This window comes from Myripristis murdjan, chromosome 6 (assembly GCF_902150065.1).
Source record: "Myripristis murdjan chromosome 6, fMyrMur1.1, whole genome shotgun sequence".
Taxonomy (NCBI): domain Eukaryota; kingdom Metazoa; phylum Chordata; class Actinopteri; order Holocentriformes; family Holocentridae; genus Myripristis; species Myripristis murdjan.
In genome coordinates this window covers 936358-959758 of record NC_043985.1, presented here as the reverse complement: position 1 = coordinate 959758, position 23401 = coordinate 936358, and the positions used below count along the sequence as shown (strand labels likewise).

The 23401-nt window shown below is 42.6% G+C and overlaps 1 protein-coding gene across 2 annotated transcripts; it reads right to left on the bottom strand.

The window, feature by feature from the left end:
* Positions 1–832: 832 nt before the first annotated feature.
* On the bottom strand, positions 833–22651 carry ska1 (spindle and kinetochore associated complex subunit 1). Of its 2 annotated transcripts, none has more exons than XM_030054646.1 (7): positions 22520–22651; positions 14682–14767; positions 14444–14559; positions 13494–13588; positions 12691–12828; positions 11636–11805; positions 833–1020 (listed from the first exon to the last, which is right to left on the bottom strand). In XM_030054646.1, the coding sequence occupies exons 2-7, from the start codon at positions 14761–14763 to the stop codon at positions 872–874; spliced, it is 750 nt and encodes a 249-aa protein (XP_029910506.1). In that variant the 5' UTR covers positions 14764–14767; positions 22520–22651; the 3' UTR covers positions 833–871. The 2 variants fall into 2 exon arrangements, with proteins under 2 accessions (XP_029910506.1, XP_029910508.1); XM_030054648.1 differs by having other exon boundaries at positions 12691–12825.
* Positions 22652–23401: the final 750 nt, after the last annotated feature.

The window sequence follows — 23401 nt, the reverse complement described above, 5'->3', positions numbered from 1 at the left end:
TAGTATGCCTGTTTATCATAGGATATCTTTAAAATTGGTCTTTTTCATTCAGTAGTAGCCTAGTAACAGGGTGTGGGAGAAGAATCACCTTTTTTTTTCCAGTTCCCGCATATTTCGCATCTTTTCGCATATTTCACAACTATTCGCATACTTCGAAACTTCGCGCAATTTCACCGCATAAAATGACACAAAAACCCTGCATATTTAATTGCATAATCAAGGATTTTAGCCCGCGGAATTAAGGATTTTACTCCGCATAATCAAGGATTTTTGGCTGCGTTTTTCTGGAGGGTCTAAAATAAAGCAGAAATGCAAAAAATTAAAAAAAAAAAATTAAATAAATAAATAAATAATAATAATAATAATAATAATAATCTTTAAAAAAAAGGTTCAACATGTCTTGTCCATGGATTTAAATACATTCTGATATTACAATATAAAAATGTGTAATATAAAATCAAAGAGTGAAAGCCATCAGTCCAGGTGTAGGCTACTACTGGAAAGGGTATGTTGGCATTCAGTACCAGATATACCTTGGGAAATGTGCACATTAACCAGTTCTTCAGCAAATGTATTCATTTAATTCAATTCAATTTTATCTGTATAGCATCAAATAATAAAAAACGTTATCTCAAGGTTCTTAACAGAAACCCAACAGATATTGGACAAATCTATAGACCGAAATCTCCCCCAAGAGCAAGCACAGAGCAACAGCGGTGACCCTTTTAATAGGGCCAAAAACCCTGAGCAGCACTGCTACCATTTTTGGCACATTAACTTAATCACTAATCAAAACATTAAAAAAAAAAAAATCACTGTGCACACGGGAGGATATCAACTTTTTTATTCTCTTTATTTGACAAGCATTCATTCATAGTAAAACATAGCGGGTGAGGCCTCCCCCTCGTTGCTCCCGTATGCGCTGGCAGTGTCGCAGCATGTTCAAAATTCCCTGGAAACGTTTGTCCACCTTTATCTCAGCAAATTCCCGAATGTCTGCCTCCACCACAAAATATTGACCTGTTACAGTTGAGATATTACACACAGAAGGGAGACCGTTAAACATATTTAACCTCATTAGAACACCAAGACCTTGAGGAACACCATAGAGAGATCTCTGTAAGAACTGCATTATTGGGTGAATAGCTGGCAAGCACTGCTGTCTGGAAATTGCTTGGAAATTCCCCCTAATTGTCAATATACCTGAAAAACAAGACATCCTCTGGATGCCCACAGTGGTTTCTAGTTTGTGTATGTAAAGTTTCATGAGACTGTGATTATCCTAGACGTCACAATAGGTCATTTTATACAGTGACATAAAGTTTGAAAAAATGCTTTCACTACAATGAAATGGCTGCTATGGGGCTAACACCATTACACATGAATCAAATGTTGCTCATCGAATCCACAAGAGCTCAGCTTTCCAGTCAAACCCATATTGCATATTATGTCTACAAACCTTCCCTGAATCCTCACAGTTTCATCAGATGGAATCAAAAGCAATGACATAAATTATAGTCATGTTTTTATTCAGACGTGTACATTACTGGCAAGCAAATCCAGCTGGACAAAACTAATACTTACATGTATAATTTGACCAAAATATGCAGAAGTAAAACATCAGAAAGGGGCAGGCTGACTTGTGATTACATGATGTAAGAACAATGGTCTCATAAGGTTATATTCTTTCATTCCAGCCACATCTACATCTTGGACAGGAAATACAGAAAAGGGCCAAGTCAGTATGTTTATAGTTACAGCTATATAAAGCATGACATTTAGTGTACAGCAGAAATGTGAGGGTGAAACTAGAACTAGGGTTGCAAAGAGGCAGAAAATTTCTGGTAAATTTCCGGAAGCATTCCGGAAACTTTCCATAGGAAGTGAAGCTGGGGAATTTTGGAAATTTTGTTTTCTCATAAGACATGCGTGCAAACTAATGACATTTTTGACTTTGACTTATTTTGAGTAGAATTTTTTTTTCTCAGTTCTTCAAGATTGATACTGACAGTATGCCTCCCTGGACTTATTTATTGCAATGGAAGGAAAGTTTTTTTTCCGTTCGCCACTAGATGGGGCAATGGCAGCTTAATTTCTTGCTCCACAGCCAGTTTTATTGACAGTATGCCTCCTACTTGCTATAACTGCTGTATTTACAGAAGTCAGACATGCAAACTCCTCACAGTAAAAAAGGTGACAGTGGTAGTAGAGTTCTCATATTCTGCCCGAACCCGACCCGACCCGACCCGACATTTTCGGGTCGGGTCCGGCCTAAAATTTACGTGAATTGGGCGGGTCGGGTCGGGCTTCGGGTTCTGTGGGGGATTTTTTTTTTTAAATAAAAAAATAGAATTATGTGTTGTGTTATTGATTATGACGTTTCATTTTTATGTGACTGGTGGAGAGAGTGAGAGACTGGATTGGATTTGGAGGCTCAACTTTCAGTGATAGACAGACAACCAGCTGGGCGAGCGAAGCGCAAACAAGTGAGAGAGAGTTGCAGCAGTATCCCGCTGTGCTGGCAGACTCGGCAGCAGGGACGGTTTTTGCTATGGGCAGTGCAACTGGGGGCGCACGGGAAAAAAAAAAAAAAATCGCCAGTTTTCTAGACTACCGTATTGACCCGCACATGCCGCGGCACCATCAGTTGGCATCAGGCGGCACCATCAGTCGGCATCAGGCGGGCCGGCCGCGGCACCAATACCGCGCCCACCCGGTCAGGTCTGCTGGATCTGACAGGTGAGTTGCCTGATGCTGGCCGGTGCCGCGGCCGGCTCGCCTGATGCCGACTGATGGTGCCGCCTGATGCCAACTGATAGTGCCCCGGTGCCGCGGCCGACCGGCGCTGCTAAATAATGGCAAATTTGGCGATTTTTTTTTTTTTTTTTTTTCAGGCTTTATCGGGCTGTCGGGCCTAAAGTTCGGCTAATTAGTCGGGTCGGGTCGGGCCTCGGGCCGGCCCAGTCGGGCCCGGGTCGGGTCGGGTCTTAATTTTCAGGCCCGATGAGAACTCTAAGTGGTAGCACCCCCCACCCCCCTCCTATAACGGGAGTTGCTAGTTAGCTGGAACACTAGGCCCTTACATAGCAAGCATTTGCTTAGAGCTAAATGGCTAACGTTAGTTAGCAAGACAAGCAGACCATGCTGGAATTAACATTAGAACTAGCTAATGTTAGCTGGCTAATTAGTTTGCTATCTTACTAATGGAAATTCCAGCATCATATGGCCCGCTTGTCTTGCTAACTAACGTTAGCCATTTTGCTCGAAGCATAACGTTATGCAAGGTCCAAACAACGCTATTCACGTGAATGACCCAATTGACCAAAAAAACGGCGATTGTAGCCGAAAAAGGCGACAAGTTTGCATACCTGAGAAGTGCGACTCTAACTCTGTGCTGTCTCAGAATAACTCAAGAAAATACATATTAAATACTTTTAGTTAAATTTATTGAACAACTGACAATCAAACCAAGTTTAAAAGTATAAAATATGACAAGCAAGTCCTGCTCGACTGAACCTACTTCAACTACCTCAGCTGCAGCCGCTTCTACATTTGAACCGTCCTCTGTTTCCTCAGCATCTCTTTCCCTTCTTGTTGCAGACTGGAGGGGGTGGAGTCACGTGACTACACACGCTGTACACGTAGTACAGCGTCTTAAAGGGACATGAACAGGCCTACCTACACACAGCCAAAAAAGACAAAACGACTTTTATTTTGTTTTTTTAAATACCAAACATACTGACATGAGCAAAGTGACGTCGGTTATTGTCATAAGTTTCGGTATCGGTAAATTTTCGGTATATCGCCCAGCCCTAACCATAGGACAGATATATTTACCCCAATCATATCATCAAAACCTTCTTGACTGGATGTAGTCCATGGGCTAAAATGTAGGCCTAGTCCTGTGGCCTCTAGAAATGATCTGTGCATGGGTTTGAGGAACGCACAGTGCAGGGCAGAAATTCAACTGAATTTGCGTTAAATCTGGTTGTTTTAATCGGGATTATGCTGCAAGATGCAATTTTGCAAATTTCCAGATTATTCTTGTTAATTCCCATAAATTCCCATTAGTTCCCAAGTTTCCAACTTTGAAAATTCCCAGAATTTTGCAACCCTAACTAGAACCCGGTAAAAATCTGGAAAAACATGGAATCCCAGGTTTCAGTAACAGTCTTGTCTGATGTATGTGCTAACAACTACAGACATTGGCAGCATAATAACAACAAGTGTTTATCTTTAAAACTTATGTTTTGAAGTAAAAATATATGCTCAGACTAGGCCTGTCACGATAACAAATTCTGCTGTGCAATTAACTGTGTATGAAATTATTGCAATAAGCGATAATTGTGTAATAATGTGCTTTTAAGACCCAAGTTGAAAATTTTTAACTTGGGCGCAGTGCCCTGTGACGTCACCTTGGCGTGTCCAATAGGAGAAAATATTGGAATCGGAAAAAATAGGCGGATTTTGGCAGAAAGGCACACCAAAAATGGAGGAAAGCATCATTGTGGCTGTCTCTCTGCATGCAGAGCTGTGGGACACTAGACTTCAGTCCTACCGGGATCTCGTTAAAAAAGCCCAGGCATGGAGAGAGAGATATCCCACAATTTGGGAATACCAGGAGTGTTTAACTCATTGGCTGCCACTGACGTCTATAGACATCAATTCAAATCCAAACGTTAACTGCCAAAGACGGCATGCGATGTCAATTAAACTTTTCAATGGGGCGGGCTAGGAGGGGGCCGGCGAAGTTGTGCTCGTACCTGCATCAGAAAGGATAGAGATGATAGAGAGAAGGCAGAGAGGATAGAGAGAAAAATGTTGCAACGCCACAAGTTTAGCCAGCTTACGCTAGAACAGAGTGTGTCGCCGTAACTCTAGTAGGAAGACGGGAGCAAACGTGAGAAAGGATTCTTCAAATTCCAGTGACTCTGATGGTTACCATGGAGACGAGTGATCTAGGCAAGTCGCGCTAGCCGGGGAGACTACTGTTGCATTCCAGGCGCCATCTAAAAAAAAAAAAAAAAAAAACGACCACCAACCACTGCTTCGTCATAGCTCATGGCAATCTAGTCGCGTTTCACCGCAGCCCAGCCCTTGTGGACCTTGAGACGATATCTGCTCTTGGCATCTCAAGATCCGACAACCAAAACATTCGGATCAGACGTCATCGCAAGCGGTGTAGTCGACCCAGGAGGAGAGGGAAACGAGCCGGGGTAAGACTTAAGCTAAGAAGGCTTGGACCCACGGCTGTCCCACTACCCAGCCTACTCCTGGCAAATGTCTGGTCACAGGAAAATAAAATGGATGAGACTCAGGCTGACCCAGCAAAGAGAAACCAGAAACTGCGGTGCTCTCATCCTTACAGAGACGTGGCTCCATAACAGCATACCGGATGAGGCTTTAGCACTGGATGGGCGGAGCCTGTTCCGGGCTGACAGAACACAAGACTCCGGTAAGACAAGAGGGGGCGGACTCCGTATGTACATCAATGATGCTTGGTGCACAGGTGCAGTCACAGTGGATGGAAAATGTTCACCTGACATTGAGTTTTTACTGCTCAGATGTCGGCCATATTACCTGCCTAGAGAATTCACCAGTGTGTTTGTTGCTGCTGTTTACATTCCACCGGATGCAAATTCAAAAAATGCACTCCAGGAATTGTATGAGGTCATCAGCAGTCACATGGCAAAACAGCCAGATGCTGTTATTATTGTTGCTGGGGATTTTAATCAAACAGACCTAAGAACTGTTTTACCTAGATTCCACCAGCACGTCCACATCCCCACCAGAGGAAACAACACACTGGACCATGTCTACACCAATGTTCCTGGCAGCTACAGAGCCCTCTCTCGTCCTCATTTTGGCCAGTCAGACCACATCTCCTTGCTTCTCCTGCCTACCTACATCCAGCTGACAAAAAGGGTCAAACCAACTGTAAAAACAGTTAAAGTGTGGACAGATGAAGCTACAGCAGCTCTACAGGACTGTTTTGAATGCACGGACTGGCAGATGTTCAGGGATGCTGCGACCCAGGAGAACCACATCGACCTTGAAGAATACACATCATCAGTGACATCATACATCAGCAAATGTGCTGATGATGTGGTAAAAATAAGAACAGTTAAATCACTCCCTAATGAGAAAGCCTGGATGAATGGAGAGGTGAGAGCTCTATGTAGAGCCAAAAAAGCTGCCTTTAAGTCAGGTGACAAAGAAGCCTACAACACTGCCAGAGCAAAACTGAAAGCTGGCATCAAGGAGGCAAAGCGAAGGCATCAGCAGAGACTGGAGAGAGACCTCAACACCAACAACAGACACAAAACTTGTGGCAGGCGGTCAATAGTGTGACAGGCTACAAAAGCAGGAGCGCTCCCATCATGTGTGAGGCCACGTTACCAGACAAGCTAAACACATTTTATGCTCACTTTGACCTCCTCAACAGAGAGTCAGCTGTAAAGTCTACTCCGCCTCCAGAGGACCGGCCACTGTCAGTATCCACTGTGGATGTGAGGAAAGTCCTGCTGAAAGTGAATATGAGTAAAGCTGCTGGGCCTGACAACATCCCTGGCCGTGTACTAAAAACATGTGCCAACCAGCTAGCAGATGTCATTACTGACATTTTCAACATATCGCTGTCACAGGAGAGTGTTCCCACCTGCTTCAAGACAGCCACCATCATCCCTGTGCCTAAAAAGTCTGCAGTGTCTGATCTAAATGACTACCGCCCTGTGGCACTCACCCCCATCCTGATGAAGTGCTTTGAGAAACTGGTTCTCCAGCACATAAAGAACAACACCCCTGCCAGTCTGGACCCCCAGCAGTTTGCATTCAGAACCAACAGATCCACAGAGGATGCCATCTCCACTGCTCTCCACTCAGTCTTCACTCAGCTGGAGAAAAGCAGCACCTACATCAGAATGCTGTTTGTTGATTTCAGCTCAGCTTTCAACACAATCTCCCCCATGAAGCTGATTGGAAAACTGAACACTCTGGGCATCAGTACCACCCTCTGCAACTGGATACTGGACTTCCTCACAAACAGACCCCAGTCAGTTCGGATTGGCAGTCTCTGCTCCTCCACTCTAGTGCTCAACACCGGAGCCCCTCAGGGCTGTGTGCTCAGCCCCCTCCTGTTCACGCTGTACACCCACGACTGCAACCCCCGACATGGAAAGAACATGTGAAGTTCGCGGATGACACCACCATCATCGGCCGGATTTCCAACAATGATGAGTTTTCATAAAAAGGAGGCAAAGACACACAACCCTGTCTACATCAAAGGAGCTGAGGTGGAGCAAGTGAGCAGTTTTAAGTTCCTGGGAATCAACATAACAGAGAACCTGTCATGGACTTCACATATATCTGCCCTGGTTAAAAAAAGCTCAGAAACGGCTGTATTTCTTAAGCCCAACACACACCGGCGGCGTCCGACGCGCGTCAAACAGCCGCCCCCATTACTTTCTATGTGTGTCCGCACACCGGCGGCGGCTAGACGCGCGTTGACACGCCGCGCCGCTACCTTTTACGCCACTGTCTTATTTCCAGCGTTGACGCGCCTGAAAAAGCGTATTTTTTCCCTTGCGGATGTCCATCCCAGCTTCCATAGCTGTTCTTCTTCTCTGCTTCTGTGGCTCTTTCCTGTATTTTAATGAAACTGTCAGTCAAACAGATCTAGTTTACATTACAAATAAGCGCTCTGCTGGTTTGAAGGATATATCGCGGTAAACATGTCCGTTATATGCACCGTTTTTTCCTGGTTTTCCACTTTAAACATAACTGAAACTACCGCACTACTTGATCAATAAGCTACTGCCCATCACTGGATATTACGTTATGGTAGCCTGTCAGACAATGCTGGTTGATTTGTCTTTTTTCCGTGGTATGTAGTTTTTTCCCCAGTTAACGCCGATTGACGTTCTACAGCGCGACGCTTCCAGTTTGTGTTGGGTGCGTCACCTGACGCACCGTGACGCTACGCTGCCGGTGTGTGTTGGGCTTTAAGGAAACTTAAGAAAGCAAAATTCCCACGCCAAGTTCTTGTCAACTTCTACAAAGGAGCGATTGAAAGCATCCTGACTGGAAACATCACAAACTGGCATGGGATGTGCACGGCCCAGGACAGGAAGACTCTGCAACGAGTGATTAAAACTGCCCAAAAACATCATTGGCACCCATCTACCAAGCATCAGTGATATCGGGGAGGTGAGGTGCCTGCGCAGAGCCAAAAGGATACTAAAAGACAACACCCACCCCAGCCACAGCCTGTTCACCCTGCTGCCGTCAGGCAAAAGATACAGAAGCATTCGCTGCCGTACCACCAGACTACAGAGCAGCTTCTTCCCTCAGGCTGTGATGCACCATCTGAACTCCTCCAGGCTTAATAATTCTATTTTCTACACAATCAATCAATTAATCAATCAAGAGGGAACCACACTTTAATTTCATTATTCAACCTGTTGTATAATGACAAATAAACTTCCTTGTATCCTTGTATATAGAAATCTAGATGATTGACTACTTCCTAGCGTCTGTATCGGTCGCATAGCAACCAGCGCCATATATGTGCACAACACACATGCATGCGCCCTACTCGGCGCCCTACTCTGCGCGGTACCCAGCGCAGAGCTCCGCCCAAACCGCACACGATGTGAAAGGCCCTTTACTTGAGGCTGCCGCTGCAGGGTGCGCTCACTTGTTACTTAGGCAGCTTAATGAAGCCTTAACCATGCGTTCACCCCCTGGTGGTTGGCTGACTACTGGCTGAGAAAGTGCTTGATTAGATATGCAGCAGAGCCCGCATTTTTATATGTAAATATTGCCGACGACCAGGCTCATTTAATCGTGGCAGCCAAAATCGTGATCACGATTTAAATTCGATTAATTGTGCAGCCGTAACTGATAGTCAGTAGAGTTTCTGCTAAACTTGATACATAACAGACACGGTGTTTTTGAGCAGACAGGCTGAATACGACTATATATATAACAAATATAAATATTACAAATTAAGATACACACACACACACACACACACGCAGACACAGACACACACACACACACACAGACACAGACACACATATACATATACACTCCTGATCAAAATCTTAAGACCAGTTGAGAAATTGCAAGAATTTACATTTTGCACTGTTGGATCTTAAGAAGGTTCTAAGTAGAGCTTCAAAATGCAAAAAGAAGAAATGGGAGTGAGACAAAAAAAATTGAGTAAGCAATTTATTGCAAACTGCCATTAAACTGAAAGAGGCTGTTCATCAGCTGATCAAAAGTTTAAGACCACTGCCTTTAAAAGCCCAAATCTTGGCAAAAATGTGGATTCAGTGTCATTTTCTGTCAGGTATCCACACTGTCATGACCTCCTGATGGCAAAGGCAAAAAAGCTTTCTCTCTTTGAACACGATCAGATTGTTGAGCTGCATAAGCAAGGCCCAACAACAAGGCCCTCACAGCGTGCCATTGCTGCTGAGGGTGGACGCAGTAAGACTTTTAAACTTCTTAAAAGATCCTGAGGGTTATGGAACAAAAAAGTCAAGTGGTAGACCCAAAAAAATTTCAATTGGCTGTCCGTCAAGACACGGGACGATCCTCAGCCCAAATTAAGCTTGTCACTGGTGCCAACTGCAGTCCCATAACCATCAGACGGCATCTGCAAGAGAAGGGTTTTAAGAACAAAAAACGTCTTCAAAGGCCTTGTCTCCTTCAACGGCACAAAATTGCCCGTTTGGAGTTTGCACGAGAACACCAAACATGGGACATTGAAAGGTGGAAGAAAGTTTTATTCTCTGATGAGAAAAAAATTTAACCTTGACGGTCCTGATGGCTTCTAACGTTACTGGCATGACAAGGAGATCCCACCTGAGATGTTTTCTACATGGCACAGTGGAGGGGGCACCATCATGATCTGGGGGGCTTTTTCCTTCAATGGAACAATGGAGCTTCAGGCTGTGCAGAGGCGTCAAACGGCAGCTGGCTATGTGGAGATGTTGCAGGGGGCATCCCTCATGACTGAAGGCCATCGTCTGTGTGGTAATGACTGGGTTTTTTAACAGGACAACGCTGCAGTTTACAATGCCCGCCTGACAAAGGACTTCTTCCAGAGAAATAACATCACTCTATAGAACCATCGTGCGTGTTCCCCTGATCTAAATCCAATTGAGAACATTTGGGGTCGGATGGCAAGGGAAGTTTACAAAAATGGACACCAGTTCCAGACAGTGGATGCCCTCCATGAAGCCATCTTCACCACTTGGAGCAACATTCCCACTAGCCTCCTGGAAACACTAGCATCAAGCATGCCGAAACGAATTTTTGAGGTGATTACCAAGAAAGCTTTTTTGCCTTTGCCATCAGGAGGTCATGACAGTGTGGATACCTGACAGAAAATGACACTGAATCCACATTTTTGCCAAGATTTGGGCTTTTGAAGGCTGTCGTCTTAAACTTTTGATCAGCTGATGAACAGCCTATTTCAGTTTAATTGTTGTTTGCAATAAATTGCTTACTCAATTTTTTTTTTGTCTCACTCCCATTTCTTCTTTTTGCATTTTGAAGCTCTACTTAGAACCTTCTTAAGATCCAACAGTGCAAAATGTAAATTCTTGCAATTTCTCAACTGGTCTTAAGATTTTGATCAGGAGTGTATATTAGGGGTGGGACTTGTAAACGTGTACACGTGTACACGGTTAGCCAATCATAAACGTTTAGAAAAAACCACTAACCGTGTACATGTTTTTTTTTTTTTTTTTTTTTTTTTTATTACCTGACTTTAAGTTCACTCACGAGATGCAATGGCATCCACCAAAAAATAGAAGCACTGTTTGGCAGTTGTTTCAAAGAAATGTAAGTGGAAACACTGTCAAGTGTACACTGTGTGACGCTGAATTATGCGGTTTTCAAATAGCACGCACGGCGCAGACCTCGGCCGCCGCAGCCATTCATTGTGTATGTGATCGCGGGGCGCAAGGGCGCACCGGTCTGTGCCAAGCTGAACGCAGCGCGAGGCTGGCGCCACCGCCTGTGCGCACTGTGCCCAAGTTGATAATTTTTAAATAACCCCAATACTAACCCAGCGCAGAGCGCGGCCCAAACCGCGTGCTATGTGAAAGCCGCTTTAGCCTTTAAGGGTAGCAGCACAGGCTCACTGTTAAACCACCTGTGGTGGAAACACCCGAACAGCCTGGGGACAGAGCCCGGCGTCAGTGCAGGTGCGAGTGGAGGACGACAACAGCAAGTTAGCATATAGGATTTCATATCCAGAAAATGTGACAAGCCATGAAGCGAAGCAATTAACTTAATTGCGGTTGCTGTTGCGACTGTGTTATTTGAATGGTGACAGCGCCCTCTAGCGGTTGTATAGCAGTAAAAATCAACCAACTCTGAAGACACGCGTACACGTGTACACGCAATTTAAATGGCGCGTGTACACGTTTAGTATTTTTTGTACACGTTCCCATCCCTAGTGTATATATATATCTATATGTCTATAGATAGATTGATTGATATATAGAGATATACAGATATAAACTACTCACAAAAAGTTAGGGTAGGTAGTTAGAGTAGTGTATATAGATACATAAGATAATGTCCTTGTCATACCTAAGTAGTTTTTATTCCAACTGACCTTTTGTATTTTTGGTCTCCTCTTCCTTGAAGCGCTGGTAAAGTCTGCGTGAATGGTTATTTAGGGTCTTTACAGACTGGTGGAGGATCTTGTACTTCCCAGCCAAAGCTCTGTTAATGCTCTCAACTGCAGCATTAAGCTGACTGTATGTTAAGCGTCCTTTCATGTACCTGGGTGGGACAGAGCAGTCACTTTCAGATTAGAACAGAGCTTAAGGACATAAGAATTCAAATCAATCAGGCTAGAACAAGAATAATGAATCTGTTTGCACTACACCAATAGATTTCTCAAAATTAGAGCTGTTGGACCCACTAGGCAGATCAGGCACAGTGCCTTAGGCCACACATTCCTCATTATAGAGCTCCCACAACCAATCAGATTTCTTTTTTATAAAGCTTTATAAACATGCTTCATTATTTTGAAAAAAAAAAAAAAAAAAAAAAAAACATGATGGAAATGGCAAAGAGCAAACTAGCAAGAAATGTAAGAAACTAATATTTGCCTATTGAAGCGAAGACACAGTAAAACTGTTCAAAACAGAATGCTACAAAGTCTTATGGACTTAGGGTTAGGGTTAGGGTTAGACAGGCTAACCCTCAGACAGGCTGTTCATCCTTTGGACCTACATTGATCTATTCAGGGTAAAATGCAAGGGCCTCCAAATTATTTTTTTCCTAGGGCACCCAAATGCCTAGGGACCGCAATGTCTGAAATACAGACGTCTCAAATTAAGCTATACAGCTGGGTCCTTAAGTATCTGGACAGTGACACAATATTTACAATTTTGCACTTGTACACAACCACAGTGGATTTGAAATGGACTTATCAAGACATGATTGAAGTGCACTTTGAGCTTTAATTTAAGATTGAACAAAAATATGGTATTAATCGTTTAGGAATTACAGCCAGTTTTATACATTGTCACCCCATTTCAATGGCTCAAAAGTCACTGGATGAACTAGACATAACATACATAACCATAATTATAAGGACTGTATTAAATATTTGGAGGAAAATTCCTTGCACTCTATGACAGCCTGAGGTCTAATACTCACTGAGGAATGCTCTCAAACTCTGGCATGGAGATAAACTCCATCTCTTTGATCTGGCTCTTGTTGGTCTTTCGGACATTTTCCTGTTGCCTCGGCTGTAGCTCCATTGCTGCTCCATTCTGACTTGGTGCAGGTTCACTTCTATTGACAAATCACATGAAGGGGCAAACAGAGAATATTCACTGTCCACTGCTTCACATTAAAAGCAAGGCTATGTGTACTTACATGCAAGGCCCAAAGGTGTATCTTCATAGATAATTTAAATCTCCAGACACACCTAAAGAAACAGTCATGATCTAAAGATAATTAATGCGCTGTGTTCTACTACACATCCAAAAGGTCACAAAGCCCAGGTTCGTACAGGTAAACTGCTTGGAGTAAAGCAGCTGTCCTCATCATAAATTCAGAGCTCCGTCAGTTGTCTAAAGACATATTTCTGAGGCTCAAAGTTTAATGCTGTTTTCCTTGGAAAGTTTCCTCTGTCCTGTCTAGTTTACTTTGACCTCAATGATTTCACTACACATTTTTCTGAAAACTAACCAGCAATGAGATGACAAAGGGCAGTATTGAAACATTTTCAAATGTTAACAATCTGTATTCAAAAATCAAGTCTACAAAAAACCTGGTCTACAACACTACAGCTGAAGGAGCAATGTGTCTTCACCCTGCCTCAAATACAGTTATATTTATAGCCTATAGAAGACCCGTGGAAAAGGGAAATATTTGGGTCTGGGTGTTTAAAAAGCTAAATACCTAGTCAGTTGTTCTACATCAAGCAAAAAGTATTCATCATTTCATTTGCTTACACTGCTGGCAGTTTCCTCCTGGGCATGTGTGCAGGCATTTTCTCCTTAAGGTGCTGCATGTCCTCCAAATCCTTTTGGAATGTCCCCTCCAGTTCCTGAAACACATAAAATGCCCTTCATGATTAAATTGTTTATCTCAGAGGGAAAACATGAAGTTTGCAGATTACATCAAGTTTGCACTTTTCACATACACACACACAAAAAAAACACATTTAGGTTAACATCCAAGTGAAGTCTGCATTACTTTACAACAAATATTTATTCCCCCTGATGTGTCCCATTTATTACTTCTGTCGGATAGGATGGGAGTTATGTTTTCATCCCATTATGTTTGTCTGTAAACTTGTTTGTTTGTGGGGTATCGCTATGGGTGCGGTCAAATCACAATTTAGTCAATAAATATTTTTCGCACATCATATCAAATCCAGACGTGACATAACATACGGCTGGACAGGAACATTTGAGTAGCAGCAGCAGCAGTAGCTAGCAGGCTCATTAGAAATGACTGAAAACAGATTCAGTGTTCTCACTCCAGTCCACTCCACTGATCTCAGAAATTCTGACTTTTTTCCCGGAATATTACTCCGCCCAATTTCAAATCATCAAAACACAGCAACGCTGCTGCTTTTTGGAAAACTAATGTGGATGACTTCATTGCAGTGATGGAATACTGGTGTGAAGAAAGTTTGAAGTCTCTGGAAGTTCATTTTCATATCAAAGTGGAATGAATGGAAACAAATGGCTGGATAAAAGGGAGGAAAAATGTTGTCGGACTGCTTGCGTTGGAAGAAGATTAGGAGAAAGATCAAGTATATACATTTTGTAGATAATATGATAAACATACAAAATCACTGCTATGGTCCTTTAAACTGAGTGATTTTTTTTTAGTGACTGTGATTTTTTTTTCTAATATAAGAGAATATCAGGTATCTGGGCTACATGTGACTTACCTGTAAATGCTTTAGGTGGTCATGCTGTCGCCCAACACATTTTTCAAACTCATAAAGTAGTCCTTCAAGCACAAACACTTCTTGCCCAAATTTCTTAAGCCTGTTTTGAGGAATTACTAAATGTGGGAAGAGAGCAAATGGAGGTGTTTACAGTTTTTTTCTACAGGCCAGCCACATGACAATAAAATGACACAAGCAAAGCTATTGATCTTGTCTCATACACACTGCTGAATCATACCATCAGTTGAGAGTTCAAGCATGCGTTGCAAAGATGATATCCTGTCAGTGATATGCATGGTGATCTCCTCCAACTCACTCATGTTCCTGAAAGAGTGAACCATTCAGATGTCATCAGTCACTTGTAGGGCTGCCCCCAATACCTTATTTTTGGGGTTTGAAGTATGGGCTGAATGATATATCGTTATCATATCATTATCTATCTATGATCAGGCAAGATATTAATCTCTCAAAAAGTAACGATATGAACCATATAGAGCTGCAGCTATCAAATATTTTAATAATCGAGTATTTGACCAAAAATTCTGTCGATAAAATGCGTTTTTGCTAAGATAAAGAGCAATTATGGTTCATATATATATATATATATATATATATATATATATACACACACACAGTATTATAACATTACATGTTATAATAAACTAAACGCAAGTGTGTCCATTGTGTATGTGTGCGTGTGACACGTCTTGGCATGGCTGTTTGGAGGTGCAACGCGAGTCGCAAACTCGCTCGCTATACATACAGCTATAACTAAACCAATAACTTTAAAATGAACAGCACAACATCGCATTGGAAATTAATATAACAGCAGTGGCTGTAATCGGATGTCTGTGGCAATGCGACAACTCTATCTCCACGTGTTGCATGCCATGCGGTTTTTGGAATGAAATAGTTCGTTTTAATATTCTAACACATTTCTGTTCCTGTTAATTTCGTCAGCTATTTTTCAATTTAGTTTTAGTCTTAGTCTTGTGTCAAGTGTCCTTTAAATTTTTAGTCATATTTAGTCAACTTGTATTCTTTTTTGTTTAGTCACATTTTAGTCGACGAAAAGTCTTGGCATTTTAGTCTAGTTTTAATTGAAGAAAATCCAAAGTATTTTAGTCTAGTTTTAGTCGACTAAATTACAAAGTATTTTAGTCTAGTTTTAGTCAATAGTCTTTTTTTTAGTCTTTGACCTGCATCATGTTGGCTTTTTTTTTTAATTTAACAATATGTTAAATTATTATTTTAAAAATTTAAATTGCTTATCAAACAGACCTAACAATTCAGCTACCAATGAATGAGCAGTAGTATGCATGTGATAACATAGATTGAAAAATAAGCCGAAGTGATACCTCTTCTATGAATAGACAAGCTAAGCCATTGTGCTGCTGTTAGCCAGTGAAAATAGAGTGGAGTGGCAACTCGCTTTGTTACACAATCTATGTCAGTGCGCTGCTGTTTTAACTTTGTTCTCGCCGCTCTACGCTTCAGACAGCGCCGGTGGGTGTGTGCTCCTCAGTCACACACACACACACACACACACACACACACACACACACACACACACACACACACACACACACACACACACACACACCTCGGTATGAGCACACAGCAGCGCAGGAGGAGAAAAACTAATGCGCGGTTGTGCCACATTAAAAATAGTCCGTGCGAAACACCGCAGATTTATATTTTTATTTATTTATTTATTAAGCGATTCTTCGAGGCAGGAAAATTTACCTTATTTTTCCTCCACTGAAATTTGGTACGGTAATACACCTCCACCTACTCTCTCAGGATATACAAAAACATCTGTCATACATCATAACTGGTAGGCATGCCAGCCCCTCAAAAATGGAAAAAAAAAAAATTACACGGGTTTCGTGGTCGACCATGTTTGAGCTTTCAGAAAACAACTGTTTACTCTTAGAGCCCACTCACACTGGCAAGTTTGTTCTGTGCCCAAGCACGTTTGCCCCTAAAATCCGGATTCTTTGACCAGTGTGATCGCTCCGTATCGTGCTTGAATACAGGACACTTCCCCCGCTCTGGCATGGTTGGAGGGGGTGTGCTTCAGCGCGGTACGGGCGCACACATGAGCACATGCACGGTCACGCACGCAGCGCGCGGACGTAAATCATGCAACTTTCCTCCTGCCTCTGCAAAATTGTTAAATGCGCGCAGCACGATTACCGGCGAATGGCCACATTGCGCAATCAATAATCAACCATGTTGTCTGTGCTGCTGCAACCGCGTATAAACAAAAGTCGGTTTATAATGAAAGTACAGCAGTCTGTGTGTGGAGATCCGGCAGACCTGGTGCTGGCCGGCACCGCGTCGGCACCGGCCGGCACTGTGCGGTGTGCGGCCACCCGGTCACCCCCAGGTCTGCCGAATCTGACAGGTGCCGCTCCAGCTGTCAGTTGGACCTTTCTGAAGAAGGAGGAAGTTACCTCCGAAACTGTCATGGTAAATTAACATCAAAAACGTTTTTTAGTTAAAAGGAAGACATGATGAATGTATTTGAACTACACTGATTTATAATGACTTCGGGCCATGCCTGTTGTCGTATTTCAACGTGATGACGTACACACCGGGGGCAATCGTGCTTGGGCGCGTTTGGGCTTTAGGTAATGTGAGTGCAGGCCAGCCGGGGACTGGGGAGGGGGGTTTGGCTTTAGCACGATACGGGCTCAAACTTGCCAATGTGAGTGGGCCCTTACTCTTTCTTGGAATAAAAAACAATTTTTCTTCATGCAAGTTCTTCATTTTTATTTTTGATCCCATATATGGGGCAATTTACCACTTGCGAATATTGAAATTGACCACTGTAGCTTGCGTCTGTCTTATATTCATTTGTTTATTATTTGTTCATTATTAACCTAAAATATAATGACCACTGCATCAGAAATACATTTATTTGCCACAACATCATTTTCATGAACCAAATCTCTTAAGCTGCACATTCATACAGTTCAGGTTTTCGCTTCCAAATGGCTATTTCCACAGTAAAGTACCCATTCTAAATTTAACCAAATATGCACAAAATTGACTACTTTACAAATTGAAACCATTTTGGTATGATTATCTTCAAAATTGAAAAAATTGTAAAATGTTAGAATTGACAAGCAGTGATGTTAACCTAACCCGAGTCAAAACATTTATTATTCCAATAACGTAAACCTAATTTATTAATGAAGCTACATTATATAAAGTCAACTTTTAATGTAATAACCTTATGAATTTACATAGATACCTTGTATTGGGGTGCACCTTCAAGAAAAATCGAAGCCAGTTTGTGACAGTTTGGGTTTGTTTTTTAAGGACTAGTTTTGTGTGTTTATTTGGGGTGTCAGCCAGGTCTCTCTCCTGGCATTCAAGATTTTATCAGTCAAGTCACTTTAGTGTGTACCAAACCCTCACAAAGGACATACACTACTCACAAAAAGTTAGGGATATTCGGCTTTCGGGTGAAATTTCAGGATGAACCTAAAATGCATTATAACCTTTACAGGTGAACTTACTGTGACCTTCTGTAAACTTTTGAATGCACATGTCCAACTGTTCAATGTTTCAGTACTTTTTGCACAAGCTGCTGTTCTCTAACAAGGAGTTTAACGGCAAAATTCACACCAGGTGTTTGATGCTCCAGCTCATCGAGGTCGTATCATTAGGGAACGGCTGCTGGAGACTGGGGTACCTCAAATGCAGTGGCCTGCACTTTCTCAGACCTGAATCCCATAGAAAACCTATGGGATCAGCTGAGTCGCCGTGTAGAGGCTCGGAGCTCTGTACCCCAGAACCTCAATGTCCTGAGGGCCGCCCTTCAAGAAGAGTGGGATGCCATGCCTCAGCAGACAATAAGTCGACTTGTGAACAGCATGAGACGTCGTTGTCAAGCTGTAATTGATGCTCAAGGGAACATGACAAGTTATTGACACTGACATTTTTTGTTGTGGTATATCCACCACTGTTGTTGCTTTTGTTTCAAGAAATTGTTTGAGATGAGGAAATCACCAGTGTATGCTTCTACTTAAATGCCCTACTTTCATGATATAATATCACTGTAGCGTGAACTTTTTACATTTTCCATAAATTTCACCCAAAAGCCAAATATCCCTAACTTTTTGTGAGTAGTGTATATGGCAATATTATACATCCCACATTGAATGACACACAAATTTATTACACAACACACACAAGGTTTTAAGGTGAAAAAAGGTTTGCTGTATTATCAGTCTTTTTAACCCACAACTCAAAATCACAACATTCATCATGTCTTCCTTTTAACTAAAAGATGTTTTTGTTTCTTTTAATCAGACATAGGTTATGGGATGTTTATTTACCTTGACAGTTTCGGAGGTAACTTCCTCCTTCTTCAGAAAGCGCCCAAATGACAGCCGGAGTGGCATGTCAGCTGGCTGCTACATATGGCAGTCTGTGTGTGCGGCGCACCTGTCAGATCTGGCAGACTTGACTGGGTGGCCGTGCACACCGTGCGGTGCCGTGGCATGCCCACCTGATCTAGCAGACCCTGCTCCTGCACGGGCATGGTGTGCGCGCCCACCCGGTCATGTCTGCAGACCCGGAGACTGCAGATTCAGACCCACAGTTCTGGACCCACAGTTCTAGACCGCTTGTTTTTCGCGACAGCGTCCTCTATTTCATTGAAGACAAATAATTACCCTAACCCTAGCCCTAACATCTTGTAATTCTGCCTGGAAGCTATGTTGTCTGTTCAGCCAGGCAGCCAGCGTGTGGCCACACATATCTTAGCAAATAGGACTCTAAACATAGAAAAATGGAGGTTAACCCTAACCTTAACCTCAGTGGTAATCCTAACCTATCCCTGACCATAAACCCTAACCCTAACCATAACTAATTCTGTGTGTATGTGTCAGTGTGTCTGGGTGTGTGTGAGGCTGCATGTATATATGTGTGTGTATGAGGGAGTGTGAGAGAGTGTGTGTATGAGTGTGAGAGTGTTTGTGTGTGTGTGTTAAGGTTAGGTTTGGGGCCATAAATTGTTAATAATTGAACAGCCGCCATTCTGTTTTTTTCGGTCAGGCGGCCAATTTGTTGGCACACAAATCTTAGCAAATAGGACTCCAAAAGTGATCCCCAGCCCTCATCCTACCCATAAGCCCATCCCAAACCCTGCGCGAGTAGCAAGTAGCAACTCCTCCCGTACTTGGAATCCAAAAAAACCCGAAATAATAAACAGTTACTGGACCTTTGCGATAGCATGGGGAATGTGGTGGGGCGGGTGCCTGTAACAACAGGCCCTATCCTCCTGCAAACCCCATAATGAAGTGCTATCATACATAGCTTTAGTAATAGGACCAGGGCCTTACTTTGTTGCAACACGTAAAGACTGGAGGGGAAGGGGTGATCCCATAAGGCTGGACCAAGTCTGACAGTTCCTGAATCCCAGCACCGGCCGTCAGGTTCTGCCACATGGTTTCACACTAACCCTGAACCTCAGTCAAGGCGGATTGTTCTTCAGGGTTTTGGCAGCTCAGTAACGGACGTGGGTCAGTGCCTTTTCACGCAAAAACTCACAACCAAAGCCGCTCGTACTACCGAAATTGGAGATGGAGTGTGTGTGAGATATCGAGTGTATTGTTTCCCTAACCTAATCCTAATCCTAACAGGGGTCTAGAACTGCGGGTCCAGAACTGCGGGCCCGAATCTGCAGTCTCCAGGTCTGCAGACACATACTATTGGATCTGACAGGGGCGCCGCGCACACAGACTGCCATATATACCTTTCATTATAAATCGACTTTTGTTTATACGCGGTTGCAGCAGAACAACGGACAACGACACAATGCGGCAATTTGCTGGTACAACGACAGCGGCGGAGTGGAATTGAAGCGATCCGGGAAAATACTGCTTAAACGGGTGGAAATAGCGGTGGAAACGGAGAACCAAGAAAAGGATAAGGGATCTGACGACCTGAACTCTGCTTGTCTATGCATCCTATACATAGACTGTGCTGGAGAAACTGATTCTCCAGCACATAAAGAACAACATCCCTGCCAGTCTGGACCCTCAGCAGTTTGCATTCAGAACCAACAGATCCACAGAGGATCTTGAGACCATCTTGCAGAATGGTGCACAGAAAACAACCTACTGCTCAATGTCAGCAAAACCAAAGAGCTGATAGTTGATTTTAGAAAAAAGGAGGCAAAGACACACAACCCTGTCTACATCAATGGAGCTGAGGTGGAGCAAGTGAGCAGTTTCAAGTTCCTGGGAATCAACATAACAGAGAACATGTCATGGACTACACATATCTCTGCCCTGGTTAAAAAAGCTCAGAAACGGCTGTATTTCTTAAGGAAACTTAAGAAAGCAAAATTCCCACGCCAAGTTCTTGTCAACTTCTACAAAGGAGCGATTGAAAGCATTCTGACTGGAAACATCACAAACTGGCATGGGATGTGCACGGCCCAGGACAGCAAGACTCTGCAACGAGTGATTAAAACTGCCTAAAACATCATTGGCACCCATCTACCAAGCATCAGTGATATTGGGGAGGTGAGGTGCCTGCGCAGAGCCAAAAGGATCCTAAAAGACAACACCCACCAGTGTTGCCAGGTGTACGATAATTATCGTATTTGTACGATAATTTGGCCCTCTGTACGATGTACGATCAATAATCCCCAAAAAGGCCAAATGTACGATAATTTGACCATTTCATATTATTGCCTGCCGCAACTGTCCGCCGGAGAGGTTTTTTTTTTTTTTTTTTTTTTTTTTTTACCCTGAAGGCATCTATCCCCATGTGACGTGTTTCCAGCCAATCGTGTATGACGTCTATGCGTTTGTCGCAGCACAACGAGGATGATTGGCTGAATGGTCAGCTGCACCCGCCCCACGAGACGCTCACAGTCAGGTCTCTGGCGCGATTCAAAACAGAAGCAGTTGGCGCCGTTAATCTGTTCTGTACTGACGCCACTGAGTGCCTGCAGGACGCTGTGAAACACTACAGTGACTATATTTGACAATAGCGCATCATTGGGCTTGTTATTTTGGTTATCACAGGTGTACGATAATTTCCCTCAAAATACGATAGTTTTGAGCCTCTGGTACGATAATCCTACATTTCCCACCTGGCAACACTGACACCCACCCCAGCCACAGCCTGTTCACCCTGCTGCCATCAGGCAAAAGATACAGAAGTATCCACTGTCGTACCACCAGACTACAGAGCAGCTTCTTCCCTCAGGCTGTGAGACTACTAAATGCACCATCTGAACTCCTCCATGTTTAATAATTTTATTTTTTATACAATCAGTTAATCAGTCAAGAGGGAACCACATTTCAGTTTCATTATACAACCTGTTATATAATGACCAGTAAGCTTCCTTGTATCTTATAAGATAAAACAGATGTTGACAAAGTTTTCTTTTGAAGACAGAATTCGACACTGAAAAAAGTAATAAATTCTAATATATTGCAATACATGTTATAGCAATATTCAGCAGTATATTGCGAAATGTTTAAATCGCAATGCTATCGTATCGGGACTTTAGTATTGCGATGATACTCAATTGTTGGGCCTTCAACCCATATTAACTAACGCCAAAACCACATACATAAATTCCAAATTGAACTCTGATGTTGCCTGGTAAGCTTTGCATAATTACATTAAGTTAATACTCGAGAAACACTAAGTTATTTGCACAAATTCAACTTCCAAAGGTCGTTCAACATTTACATCACTGTTGCAGAGTAACACCACGGAAGACGACGAAGACAACTCAAATTATACGGCAATAAACTGTTTAATAGATGTTTCCGGGGAATGCACAGCTGAAGATGAGCGTCAGATTGCTCATGGAAGTGCTCAAACCGTTCGAGGTGCGTGCATTTGCTGATATGAAAAGCAGAATCATGCCGACACACATTTGAAACAACTCTGGCAACATTTTCAGTTTTATTTACAGGGCGAACTGCTCTTTGGCAACATAAGAGCCGGCGGTGGTTGACGCTAGCTAAAAACTCGACGGTGCTCACACTTTGTCTATCTACATCCATCGAACTACATTTTTAGATTACTCACGTTCGTTTTCTTTCTTGTTTAACGACTTTTGCAACACCACACAGCGTTCCTCGTCTTACTTTTATGCGACAGTCCGTTCCCCGGGTCGGCCTGAATTTAAATTCTGTCGCGTCGTCACTTCCGGCGCCAACAGGAAACTTTCATCAAAGAGTATATTTCGATCAAGACGGTCAACTCAGGTCTATATAGGGTAAAGACGAAGTCGTCAGTCAGTAGCCACTTGCCTTAGTGGACGTCAAATGTCACGCTTCATACTCTGCAGAATCCGTTACTTTGTATAAATTAACTTAGCCGAAATGTGTACACATGGTGCATTGTTATGATGGCAAGAAAATCCATCCCTTCAATACATTAACACAGTTTTTTGTTTTTGTTTTTGTTCTTGAACATATATTTATTCTGTTATCTTTTTTTTTTTTTTTTTTTTTAAAGAGTAATATGTGTTATTTGTCGCAAGTAATAACCAGTTTTTAACACTTCACTAAAATCATCTGGACACCGGGCATGAGAACATGTGCTCTAATGTTTCCTATGTCAAGTTAAAAAATGTACACTGGTCCTCTTCAAACCTTTTTTAAGGAATTCTGCAACCTAAACCTTATGAGTTATTTTGAAATGAGTTTATTTTACCTTTGCGGAAATAGGCCATGTTATAAATTTAGAGTGCGTTGCCTTTATCCATAATCAAGTTTTCCAATTCAAAAGCTTGTACACACATCACCTCGTTTTTTCCAGATCAACCAGTAGATGGCACTGAAAGACAAGCTAATGACTGAACAATAGCCTAGGGCAGGGCAGAGAACACTGATTCTTGGGAATTTGGATAAAATAGGTTTTAATTTTGAAAAAAAAAAAAAAAAAAGTGAATTAAATTACAAAATC